Raw genomic sequence first — 12,422 nt, 5'->3', positions numbered from 1 at the left:
TGTGCTGAGCAAAGACAGCCAGTACAGCAGCTGTAGGAAATAAAGGCAAGAAAATTAACATGGTCAAAGGGAAAGAACATTCTGGACCTTTTAAATCCTAATATTCAAGACAGGCTAATAGGCAGATGCAGTATGCTTGTATCATTGAGGAGCTCAGAGTAGTAGTTTGAAAGTATTTTATGCACATTGTCACGAGTAATTGGTTTTACGATGAATGTGGGATTGGAAGATATTAGGAAGTAGCTAAGCATAACTATTATTTGCCAAGTAATAGCAGACAACACATGCTTGGGAACTTGCTGTGAATGCTTTCTGTTGCTACAGTCAACCTGTAGTCCTCACGCTGAGGATTTTGATATTTTAAATATATTACAGAAATGTATTAACTCTTTGATGTTTTCCAGCTTACAGGCTCTCTGAATATCATTGCTGGAAGGATTTAACTGGCATTTTAAGCAGGTTTTTTGGTCAGAAATGTCATTAACATTATTCATCATCATAGGTTTCTCACTATCTTTTTATATGTAACAGAAGAAAGATAGCAACTCTGTAGCCGTGAGGATACCAAAGATAGTGTGGGTATCAGCTGAATCACACATAACTTGCTGAAGCTAATTGCGAAGTTTTCAAAAAGTGATCCTATTCCTGTCACTATGGTAAATGACCTTCCAATCACACAGTTACGCTGGGGCTGTTCTCGTGGCAATCAGCAGGAGTTACACGCACAGAAAACAGTTCTTGCTTTTGTTTTTTTGAAGAACTGGTTCATTGAGAGCCTGCTTCAGGGGATTGTTTTTCTTACATGGGTAAAGCCACTGATTTCTGCTTCGCTGTGCCCCGCACATGGGGGAAAACAGATTAGCCAACGTTGTTTTCTTTCTGTACTTAGTGTGTGGGAGGAGAGTAAATCTCCCTGACCCATTCCACCCACGGCACTTCAGTTAGCATCGGGCGGCACCATTATCAATCTCGCCGGCTGAATTCAGGGGACTCAAAATTGTCACAGGCATGAAACATTCCAGATGTAGGAGGAAAATAAAAGTTGTCTTCTTCTGTCTTAACCCAGCATGGGCTGGTGCTTCTAAGTGTTATGATGGCAACGTCATGGGGAGAGGATATGAGTCTCCATTTCAGAACTGGAGATAAGTAAGTGATCTTTTGGAGGATGAGTTTTGTCATGGGCAATCCACTCTCACACCAGGGTAGCTAGAGCAAAGCCTATGGAGTTACATTTTATATGCATGGGAAAGGGATGTTCTCAAGGCAGTATCTACAGCAATTCCTAGTCAAACTCTCAAAAAAAAAAAAAAAGCAAACCAAAAAGGCCTGCAAAGCTCCCAGTATGCATTAGAGGCATCAGTACACAGCTCATATAGGGCTCAGAGACTGTTGAACAGCTCAGTGAAAGACCTTTTCTGCTCAGAATGGCTTTCAGGCTAAAACCTCATACATTTCCTAAATTGTGAATGTGGTTTCCCTTAGCTGCCCCGCAAGGATCTATGGTCCATAGATCTATGATCTATGCGGATCTAAGGATCTATGATCTATGATCCATAGCTGTGGAGTGCTCCACTGGCACGGACTGCTGACAACTGAGGGCAAGAGGAACAAGAGATCTGGTGGCAGTGGTCCTCTCCAGAAACTGTTACCAGTATGGCTGTATTAATTTTTTGTGAGAAACTGCCGCTTGCATGGGCTTGCTGTAAATTTATTCCCACCGTAACTGTGCTTCCAGGACAGAGGGAAAGGTGATACACGGCTGGGGTAGAGCACAGAGGCATAAGGCTTCTGTCTTCATGGTCCTAGCCTCAAAATGATCCTACAACTAGAGAGCGGGCGTTGGGGCACCACGGGAAGTCCCCCTCTTGGGGAAGGGATGGGGTGTTGCAAGGCTGCATTGGACACGCTGTGAGGTAAACATCATGCCTCAAAAGTGTGTTTCTCTGGGTTAAGGAAATGATATGACCCTGCAATGTTAAGTGCTTTACATCTCCTGGAGGAAAAGAAAAAATGTCAAGAATTCATAGTAAGTATTGCCTGAAGAAAGTCGTTTCCAGTCTCCGTTTAGGAGCAACTACATTGCTGGCATAATTAGGCACAGCTCACATTCCCCAGAGAAAATGTGATGAAACACGCAGTGCAAGAAACGAAATGAAATAGCCCCATGATTAAATCTCCACCAGCTACCTCCACACCAATATTTTCATATATTCACCTCCTAGAAGTATGTCTTACACCTTCGGGGATTCTTTCATATACTTTTGGATTAATGAGAATCTCTTCCAGTAACATTCATCACTTAGTAATGATTTGTTTTTAATATATCAGCTCGCAGCAGCCCCTTTCAATGGGAAAAGCATTTCCAGAGTACAGCCGTTGCCTGGCTAAATTGTGGACAGAATTGTGCAGAATACCTTAATTTAACAACACAAGGCTTAAACCATGCCCTTAAGTGCCAAAAAGAACACAGAAGGAATAAAATCATGTTCATGTCTTGCATTTTTATTGTGCTTCACATGCTCAAAACGCCATATGGGGTTTAGCTCATTAATCCTTTCCCTACCAGTACGAGAAGAGTAAATATTATTTCCTCCACAGCTAGAGAGACACGGACAGACGCGTTGTTTTTCAGAAGGCTTGAGCACCCACAGACTCCAGCGTGAGCTGTACGTATTTATCATCTTGAAGGAGGGCTGTGGTGAGTTGTCCTGGCCACTCCGCCAGTTACTAGTGAAGCCAGAACACTACTAAAAAAGTCTGTCAGGGCCCTCTGCTTCTACAACTTATCCATTCGGGTAAGGGACTTCAATTTCTGCAGAATCCAAGGTTTAATGGAAAAGTAATGGGTTTGACCCTGTAGTTGCACAGCTGAGCTGAGTGTAACTTTAAACGCCGATCCATTCCTAAGTGAGATCACTGCTTCTCTGGCTGTGCAGAGCTTTGCCAAGATGTGAGACACCTACCTTCGGTCAGAGCAGAAGGCAGGGTGAGACATGTCCTGACAATGCAGTGGAGGATACTTGGGAAGGGTGGCATGCAAGAGCTCCCACGATCCATGAGATATGGGTTTGGGCAGGTGCATGAGTACAGAGTTATTCAGAGAAAGGACTTTGAGGAACTAAGGTGGAAGGAAGCTCTTCAAATGAGTCTATTTCTCATTTACTAGAAGAAGACACAGTAACTTAGGGCCCCTGCTCTGTGTCTGGGGAAGAAGCGTGGACGACGTCCACAGGACTGGTGGGAGAGACAACTTTGTACTTGGGTTTTGCCCTCAACACAAGGTTTCCGGCTCATCTTTGGCTTGTAGGTGTCATAGACCAAAGGCATGAGAGGTACAGTCTGAACGGGTGAGAAGCAGAGTGGAAAAGCAGTAGAAACTGATAGCACAGTTTCCTGGGGTACTTTTTATAGCTTGATAATACAAGACATGCTTGTGGGAAAGAGAGGTGAGAAATCCGAAGACAGAAAATGTCAAGATAAAAACATGCTAGGGAAAGAGAGAAGGGAAAAGGGAGATAGTAAGTAAGAACGAGCAAATCTTAAGAATGATCAATATTCAATGACAGAAGAAAAAGCAGAGTGAAGCTTGGGAGACAATGAAGGTAGGGACACGAGAGGAAGATGAAGTAGGTAGTCTTCAAAACATATGAGTGAGGAACTATTGGCAATATAGATCAGAATGCTGTAAAGAGCACACCAGCACGTAGCCTTGTCAATAGCAGTGGCCCAGCCTGGGAAATACAGTCACACCAGCACTACTTCAATTCAGCTGAAAAGCTTTAATACGGTTCTGATTAACATTCTTGTGCTGGACAAAGAGAAACGTATATTTTACATGGACCAAAACAAGATATGATGGAAGAACCATATCCATTCCATAAATACAACTTCTAGCTTGTTTTCCTTACAACCTCAGAGAGCACCTGAAGCAAAATTAGAGTAGACAGTATATGCAAGGGAGTGCCCTGCCATTTCATTGTTTGATTTCTAGCAATACGGAGAATGATTTATTTTCTCTTTATTTACAGTATGGTGGTTCCACTCCCAGTTTTTCTCAAGCCTCCCATTTCTTTTGCCATTACTTTTGCCACGTGGGGCCAAAACTGCAATCAATTATTCAAGCAAAGCACTGAAAAATTTGATGAAGTATGGAATCAAGTTCCTAATCCATCTTCTGTCAGCTTTCTTTTTTCTCTATTATCTTAATCGCTTTCTCCCAGTTGATACAACTTCTTTGCAGAATATGCTGGCGCACTTACTCTCTTTTATGCTTTTTCTATGTCTTTTGTTTCCTTTTATTCTTCCATGCTCTTCTTCCGTATCTCCTTTTTAACCACTTCATGTTGCTTAGCAACACCCAGAATGACACCAACAAGGTAAGGTCCCACTGCTTCTAGCGAGTCTCACCTTACAAGGAACAAAAATATGATTTAACTTCACACTCCCAGTGAATTCACTTCCTCAGTAGGGCATGGGTCTCGAATTCATGTCTCACTAATCTGATGTTTTCCTACAAAAGCTAAGAACAAGTCAAACACACAGAAAACTGCAGCGTTTCATAGGATATTTGGATCTTCCAGTTTTACTCTGACTTTGGTAACCTGTTGAAATAACAGGAAAGCTAAAATAAGAGCTAAGGTTTTAGACCCTGGCTTTCCCAACACGCAGAGCCAGAGATTCCTCTGTCATATAGATGACCAAACTGCTACACTCAGTTATGAATCCAAACTTCATAAACGTTGGAAGACGTTTGGATTGTGAGACTTAGTCTGGCCACAAATCTAATTAAACGCCATCCAGACATTTCCAGTAAACATCTTTAATATCCCAATTTTTATACCAGGCTGCTTTTACCCTTGGCATAATGTAATAGAAACAAAACAAACAGGCTAAGCTACTTTTTTTTTTTACCCCCAATTGTTTTGAACAACTTATTTAACTAGAACTATTATGAAGAAGGGACATGAAATATAGTTCCCTATCTGTCACAAGCTGTGATCAATTCCAAATCACGGAAGAGAACACTATGATTAGAACATGGCTATGTATCGCACAAAAAACAGGAGTGTAAAAAAATACTTTTTTTCCCTACAAAAGCACTTTTGCAAGGTAGAACGCTCATATGCACTTCTGGTCTTCATTGAAATGTTCTACTTCTGAGGGGGAAAATGGAAAACAACGTTTTTGTTTGAAAATATGCTTTTAAAAATCAGTTACTGGTTAAAAAGATGTTTTATTGTTTTGAAATCTGAATACATTTGGGATTTGATATTCACACATTCTCCCAGAATCATTAAAAATGTTTTTTGAAAAAACAAGGCCTTTCCCTGAAATATGCTCACAAAAAAGGCATTTATTCAGTAAAATTCCTTGAAAAATAACTGGCATTTTCACACTAGCTTCAGAAAGAAGTTAATTTCTAAACTAGCAAGGCGCTACACTGGACTGAGAAATCCTGGCTTTGTATTTATAAACTATGTGTATAAAAACCAGAGAGGATAAAGAATGCAACACCTACTCTTATATCTCGATAAATATCTTTAAAATAGATTCTTTGATCATTAATCATACAAACGTTCAATTAACTATTTGATTTCATTGGGCTTTTGTTCAGCCCCTGGAATCACGTAATGTCAGCCCTGGAGATACTTTTATTCAGCAAGCGGAGGTCACAATGAATAATACTTACTCAGACAAGTAAGGCTTTTAATTAGTATTTTTAGGGCCTGGTTCAGTAGCCCTTACCCATATTGAGTAATATTCACTGCACAAATAGTACTGCTGTTGCAGTCATATTAATCATCGAAAGCACGGGTGAACTAAGCACTAAGTAACAACTCTCTTGTTTATCCAAGTATGGCAATTTTGCCCCGCGTACCTCCTGACATACAAAACTGCCCTTGATTACTGATAACCTATTGAACAACAGTATGCTTACATAATATATAATTATTGTTATACCGGACTACATTTTTGTATTTTCATTATGGCAATAAATGTGGCACCAAATAACAGCAAGACTGTGTCCATGCTAAAACTACATACCGATCTGTATACTTTTGCTTCTAATAGATCTATAAAACACAACTAAACAAGTAGGTGAGGGAGACGGATCCAGTTCGGAGGTCTGAATATACAGCAAAAAATGCACCAGTCTAACACTAGCATACAAGCCTCGTACCTTCTAACGCTGAATCTCTCTCTAGAGAGAGTTCCTGGTTCCTGGTAAAAGAATCTGCAATATACTTGAATTACATAAAAAGGAAAATGAGAAATTACCTCTGTTTCTAGGTATCCCTTGCTTTCCAACAAATACATGTACGTAAATAAAGTCAGGATAACTTACCAGGAAACACGATCCAACAAATAGTGAAGGAAAACCAGTATTACTTGTTCAGTTCTATTTGTTTCTCACCATCCTTTTTCTCCCTTTTGTTTTGACTTTCTGTTGTACACAGTAAGTCCTCATGTATAGATGTATGTATATATAAACATATATATATGCCCGCCCTGAGTATACAAAGGATTATATATGGTGACTAATTCCACTCTTGCACTGACCCTGCTACCAACTGGTTTTAAAAATAAATCCAAATGAATGAAAATGGCTTAGAAAAAGCCATCCCCAGGAAAGAGACCATAAAGCTCCACTGCCACTGAAAATAAAATAAATAGACACCTTGGTGTCTCAAGTCGAAATCTAAAACTAGCTGGTGTGGAGATATATCGTTTCCCTTTGCTCTGGGCTTGAATCTTCTGGGTTTAATTCCGATGAAATTCCCATGGATGCGGGCGAAAGTTGTGTGTGCCTTTTGTTACTCAAAATTATTGGCTACTTAAAAGTCAGAGTAGCAGCCACAGCTATGGGAGCAGGGTTACTGGTGTCAGATGCGTTAGTGATTGCAGAAAGCTCACGGTCTGCATAATGCACTTCCATTCTCTGTCCTTTACAGGAGAAAGCCTGCTGCCATCTCACCGAAACCCAAGGGTTCAAGGAGTTAGGTCCAGGCTAAACCCTGTACATCAAGTAATCTCTGTACTCTTTTAAGGCACAGAAATGCAGACTGTCCTCTCTCTATGAAGGGGGAACATGCCAGTGGTTACTGCGATCTAAGGAAACACATTCCCTAACTCAGAAACACTCTTTGAACTTTGTGGCTGAGATCAGTACCCCCAGAAAATGTTGCGGGGGTTTTTTGTATTCTGGACATGGTTTGCCTTTGGGGGTTTGTTTGGGGTTTTTTTTAATGCCATCCCTGTGTTTTACACATTTCACATTTTAGCAGATTTTTAATAGCAACTCCACTTACAAGTGTATTTATAAAAGCAAATCCCTCTCTTCTATCACACTTTTAAAGTGAAGCAGCAAAATATTCTGAGTGCGGCATTGCCTGTTCACAACGTTTGTATTCAAGCTGATACTGGCAGAAGTTAGAAGACATACCCCAAAACCATTCTGCACCAGGTCTACTGTTCTTGGTAGGTGCCTGTAAGAACTGCAAATAAAAAACCTCTTATAACTGAAGCTGCTTGTTTCACACAGTAATGCCATTATCTTGCTTATGTTGATGCAGTTCAAGAAAAAAACAACGGCATGTCACTGGTGAAACTAGGATAAGCAAAAAAGAGATGCCAACCGTAAGTTTAAGGACAGGCTCCCTGGATCACAGTGAGTACTATGCACTGTACACTACAAAGCCAGCACAACTTCCAACACAAGTTCTTAACTCTCTGCCTAAATGTATCTTCATTTAAAAGAAGAAATTACTTTCTAGCATGGCAACTGTTCTGAGGGTTATTCCACATGTAGAGCATTTCTTTTTTCAGGAGGGTGTTAAGATTAGCTTCATGTTCTCTTGCTAGCCTCGCCTTTCAGTACAGATGCTCCTCTCTCACATGAGGCATTACAGGCAACTATCTGCTCCCTAGGATGTCGCATTTCTGTGCAAAAGAGTTTACACGAGGTGGAAATGACACTATGTTTTTCAGATCAAGGAACGAAAAGCGGGTCTCTGTAAACTAAGCATACAGGGGAAGGTGCCCTTCGGATCAACAGGTCAAATGAACATTTCTCACAGCGACTGGAACCTCTACTTTCTGAAAACAACACTATGCAATGTTTACTCAAGTGACGTGCCCGTTAAGATCAACAGGAGAAACGGTGGGTGTAGAGATAGCCCAGTAACATGGAACATTTTAAAATCTTCATTTATTTCTGCTGTTTGTAAGCCTTTTCTCTCTGCATCTTTTTTTCCAGATAGCATACACATAAAGCATGCATTTGTTTTATTTTGTTCTCAATTAAAAAAATAGGAATCCTAAGAATTTAATCCTTCCAGACTTTTCATCCAGTCATTTCCACCAAACACAGGGAAGAAAACAACATTACAAATACACCAAATTGCCCCCGAGTGAGTTTATGTGCCACTAATAAATTAAATACATTAATGTTGACAAAGGAATGAGAATTCCTATTGCAAATCCTTCTCACTCAGTTCACATTTTGGTTTTAGAAACTTCAGCTGGACTAATCATGTCTAAGGCAAATGAAAAACAACTTCTTATAAGGCTAAACAATTGGAAGTATACAACAAACGGTATTTCAGGCTATGCAACTGTCTGCTTTAACAAGAAAGAGGAAATCTTGCAAGTCTGTCTTCCTCGCACGCTTGCACAGTGGCAGCCGTAATCTAGTTCTGGACCTTCTCTCCACCCCACAGGCTTTCTGTGAGCAACCCTGGTGGATGCAGAAAAGGTACGACATTACCACACATTCAAAAAATACACTGCATCTGAGTTGTTTTTGAGGAATGTGCTTTGCGGAAGTCAGAAACTTGCCCCCGGGCTGCTTTTAACACATCCTAAAGAGAGTGCCTCCTCTTCCCAGGACCAAAACCACCCCACCTCACACCGAGGAGAAAGCCATCGTCTGTGGAGCGGTGCTAAACAAATCGCCTTGGAGGATCCCTGGCACAGCCACGTTCCCCATCCCACCCTGATGTAGGCATATAGACCTCAATCTACTGTAAGGACAGGACAGAACGCCATTCTGAAAGGGTTTGGGGTTCCCCTTTTTCCGCCAACACCACTAGCAACATCATCTCATGGGGAAAGAAGCTTCGCAGCCCATTTGCAGATGGGGAAATCGGCCAAACCCCTACGTTCCACCCTGGCGAAAACAGACCGACAAAAGGCTACGGTGGCTCCAGAAAGAAAACCTCTGTATTAAAAGCCAAATAACACAGAGCTACAATAATAAAGACACACCATCTCAACTGGATAATACAGTGTAAAAGGTCCGTTAAAGTTCAGCTTCAGCAATAACTATATATATATATACCGCTTCAGTTCTTGATCCTGCCAAAAAGTCTTCCCTTTCTGTAAATAAAGAAAAAAAAAACAATATTCATCTACAAAAAAAGCTACTCCGACTACAACAAACGCGGTTGGATGGGAGGGATCTTTTATTTCTTGCGTTGATTTTGGGGGCTTTCTCTTTTTTTTTTTCTTTTTTCTTCTTTTTTACTAAAAGGTTTGCTTAAAACGGATATTAAAGATATAAAACGAGGATTTGGCCGGCCCTGGCGGCGGCGGCGGGGCCGCTCCCCTCAGGGCCGGGCCGGGCAGGACAGGGCGGGCCGGGCCCTCAGGCGACCCCGCGTCCGCCCGGGGCCACCCCTGACACGCTTGAAAAGAGAAAATGGCGGCAGGGCCCGTCCCTCCACACCACACACGACGAAGAGGAAAATGGGGGGACAGTCACCGGGCGAGAGGCTACTTGGCGGCGGCGGTGGCGGTGCCGGCGGCGGCGGTGCTGCGGCGCTGCTCCATGCCGTTGGGCAAGAAGCCGGCGATGATGGGCACCGGCCAGATGAGGGCGGCCACGCTCCACACGATGATGACCAGAGTCATGAAACACGCCACCAAGGTGGACTCGATGGGCTTGCGGTTCAGCCGCCAGCCCGGCTCCCCCTTCAGCTCCTCCAGGCTGAAATCCAGGCAACAGAAATTCAGCGGCTCCCCTTGCAGCCAGTACTGGCCGGGCTCCGCCGCCGGCGGGTAGGAGAGCGAGGAGGAGGAGGAAGAAGCAGCGGCCTGAGGCGCGGTGCCCCGCAGGCGCCCGACCCGGCGGCCCCGCACCCAGCTGCAGCCCACGCAGAGGCGCAAGTCCTGCTGGGCGCCGCCGGCCGCCAGCCCCAGGTGCTCGATGAGCAGCGGCGGCCCCACGCGGTGGAAAGCGGCGGAGAAGAAGGCCCGCCCGTGGCTGTTGGTGGAGAAGAGCAGGAGGTCGCACTGGATGCCCAGCGGGCGGCTCCAGCGCACCAGCAGCGAGCTCAGCATCTGCCGCTGCACGCTGATATTGCAGTGCGGGTCCTCGGCGGGATGCGGCTGCCCCTGCGGCTGGGGACGCGGCTGCTGCTGCCCGGAGGAGGTGGGAGCGGAGGGGAAAGGCTCTCGGCTAGGACCAGCCGGCGTGCCCGGGCTGGTGGTGGCCGTGGCGGTGCTGCCTTCCTCCTTGCTTGCTGCCCCGTCGAGGTCCATCTCGAGGCCGGGCAAGGAGCGGGAGGAGGAGTTGGCAGCGGGCAAGAAGAGCTCTTGCTCCGGCTCCTCCTGCCCGCTGGCTGCCGCCGAGGGGCTCCAGCCCTGGCCGGGGGGCAGGCAGGCGGCCAGCAGCGCCGGGAGGAGCAGCGGCAGCATGGCATTGACTTAGAGCCGGAGAGGAGGCAGCGGAGGAGGAGGAACGGGAGGCTGCATGGCGCTGCCGGCTGCCATCTGGGGAGGGGAAGGCACGCCGCTCTCGCCCAGAGAAAGGGAAGGAGGGTGGGGGCAGGCGAGGGGGTGGGAGCGGGGCTGGGGCTGCCGCGGCGGCGAGGCGAGGCGAGCCGGGAGCCTCGGTGACGGCAGCGGCTCCCCCCTTCCCCGCCTCCTCCGCCCCCGACCCGGCCCGGCAGCGCCCCGGCGGGAGGAGCCGTGAGCCCGCCCCGGCCCCGCTGCCGCCGCGCTCCGAGGTGCCGGCCCGGCACCCCCGCAGCAGCCCTCCCCGGGGCAGGCAGCGCCTCCCGGGACCCCCGCAAGGCAGAGGCGGCTCCTCTCCCCTCAGGCGGGGACCGCTCTCCCCTGCCGCCCGCCGCCGCCACCACCTCCTCCGCGGGGGGAGAGCTGAGACCCCCGGGCCCGCCGGGTCCCTCCCGTCCCGCCTCTCCCGGCCGAGCCGTGGGGCGGGGGTTGCGGTGGCAGTCGGCTCTCCCCCTCCTCAGAGGGGCTGGGGTGGAGAAAGAGCATCCCGGAACCGACCGCACACGTTTTCATTTCGACTTTATAAGAAAAGAGAGGCGGAGGAAGGGAGTTCGGGCTGTCAGGTGGGGTGCCGTGGCTGGGTTCTTCCAGGGATGCTCTGCTGAGCCCCGGGAGCTGCTCCCGCAGCCAGGCATCCACAGCCCGGGCTGGGCTTGAGGCGCACGGCATCCCGCAGGCGGGCGCAGCCGGTGCCTACAGCACAGATTTGAACGTGGAAGCTTATTACAAGGAGCACAGAGCTGCATTTTTCCAAAGGCTGCTTTATATGCGTGAGCGTTTATAATCAAGCTAGATACTCCAGCTTCTTTCACCACCCTGTGCTGGCCATAGTATAAGACTTGCTGTGTTCCAGTGACATTTGGAGGCTCGAGGAGAGACAGAACTGGATGACACAATTGATGAACATTCCTTAGCCTGTACCTTGGGCAGACAGCTGGGCAGAGTTACATTTTCCTGGCAGGCATCCAGAACTGGGACTCTCTTCTTTGCCTTTGCAGCCTTTTTTTTTTTTTTCAGAATTACGGATGCACAAGGGAGACACAAATACAAAAACTAGGCTTTCCCAAGTATATATAGGACAACTTGTGTAAATGATAGAACTGAACTCTGTAAGGCGCTCCTTTGAGGTTGGCGTTGGTCCTGTGTCAGACATGGTCCCACGTCAAAGCAACACAAGGACACATTCTCACTTGGAGAACAAGTTCCTGTAATACCACTCTCAATTCTTTCAGATGAATGAGGGTAGAGAGTAAATTTTAGATTTGCTATAATTCACCATGAATGAAGGTAGTGAATTAGTTTTCTTTCAAAACCCTTGCCTAAATACATCATGACAAAACCCAGAGTTGTTTGCCTTCTATTCAAAAGAGACCTGAGCACCAAAATGGACTTGTGTTCACTCCCAAATTATCCCAAAAGGTATTGTCTACCAGATGTCTGTAGTTTGGCTATGTTTTTAGTTCGGCTTATTACAGAGAAACGCCTGATGAAGCGTTCAAAACAAGCTGTCTGGTTCCAGTTCTGGGTTTTTGCTCAGATGTTACTATACAGTTAATACAATTTTCTGTTTCAATGTCTCTTATTTAAGACTTCTCTGATACTTTTTGTTGTCCCTTGAATGTGTC

The 12,422-nt window shown here is 45.8% G+C and overlaps 1 protein-coding gene across 1 annotated transcript; it reads right to left on the bottom strand.

The window, feature by feature from the left end:
- Positions 1–9,204: 9,204 nt before the first annotated feature.
- Positions 9,205–10,925, bottom strand: TMEM158 (transmembrane protein 158). Its single transcript, XM_074575227.1, has one exon. The coding sequence runs from the start codon at positions 10,696–10,698 to the stop codon at positions 9,775–9,777; it is 924 nt and encodes a 307-aa protein (XP_074431328.1). The 5' UTR covers positions 10,699–10,925; the 3' UTR covers positions 9,205–9,774.
- Positions 10,926–12,422: the final 1,497 nt, after the last annotated feature.

This window comes from Larus michahellis, chromosome 2 (assembly GCF_964199755.1).
Source record: "Larus michahellis chromosome 2, bLarMic1.1, whole genome shotgun sequence".
Classification (NCBI taxonomy): domain Eukaryota; kingdom Metazoa; phylum Chordata; class Aves; order Charadriiformes; family Laridae; genus Larus; species Larus michahellis.
Note: the sequence above shows the minus strand (reverse complement) of the source record. Positions and strands in the feature narration are given on the sequence as shown.

Bases quoted from the DNA above. Each gene is read 5' to 3' on its own strand.
- TMEM158 (XM_074575227.1), bottom strand. From the start codon at position 10,698: ATGCTGCCGCTGCTCCTCCCGGCGCTGCTGGCCGCCTGCCTGCCCCCC.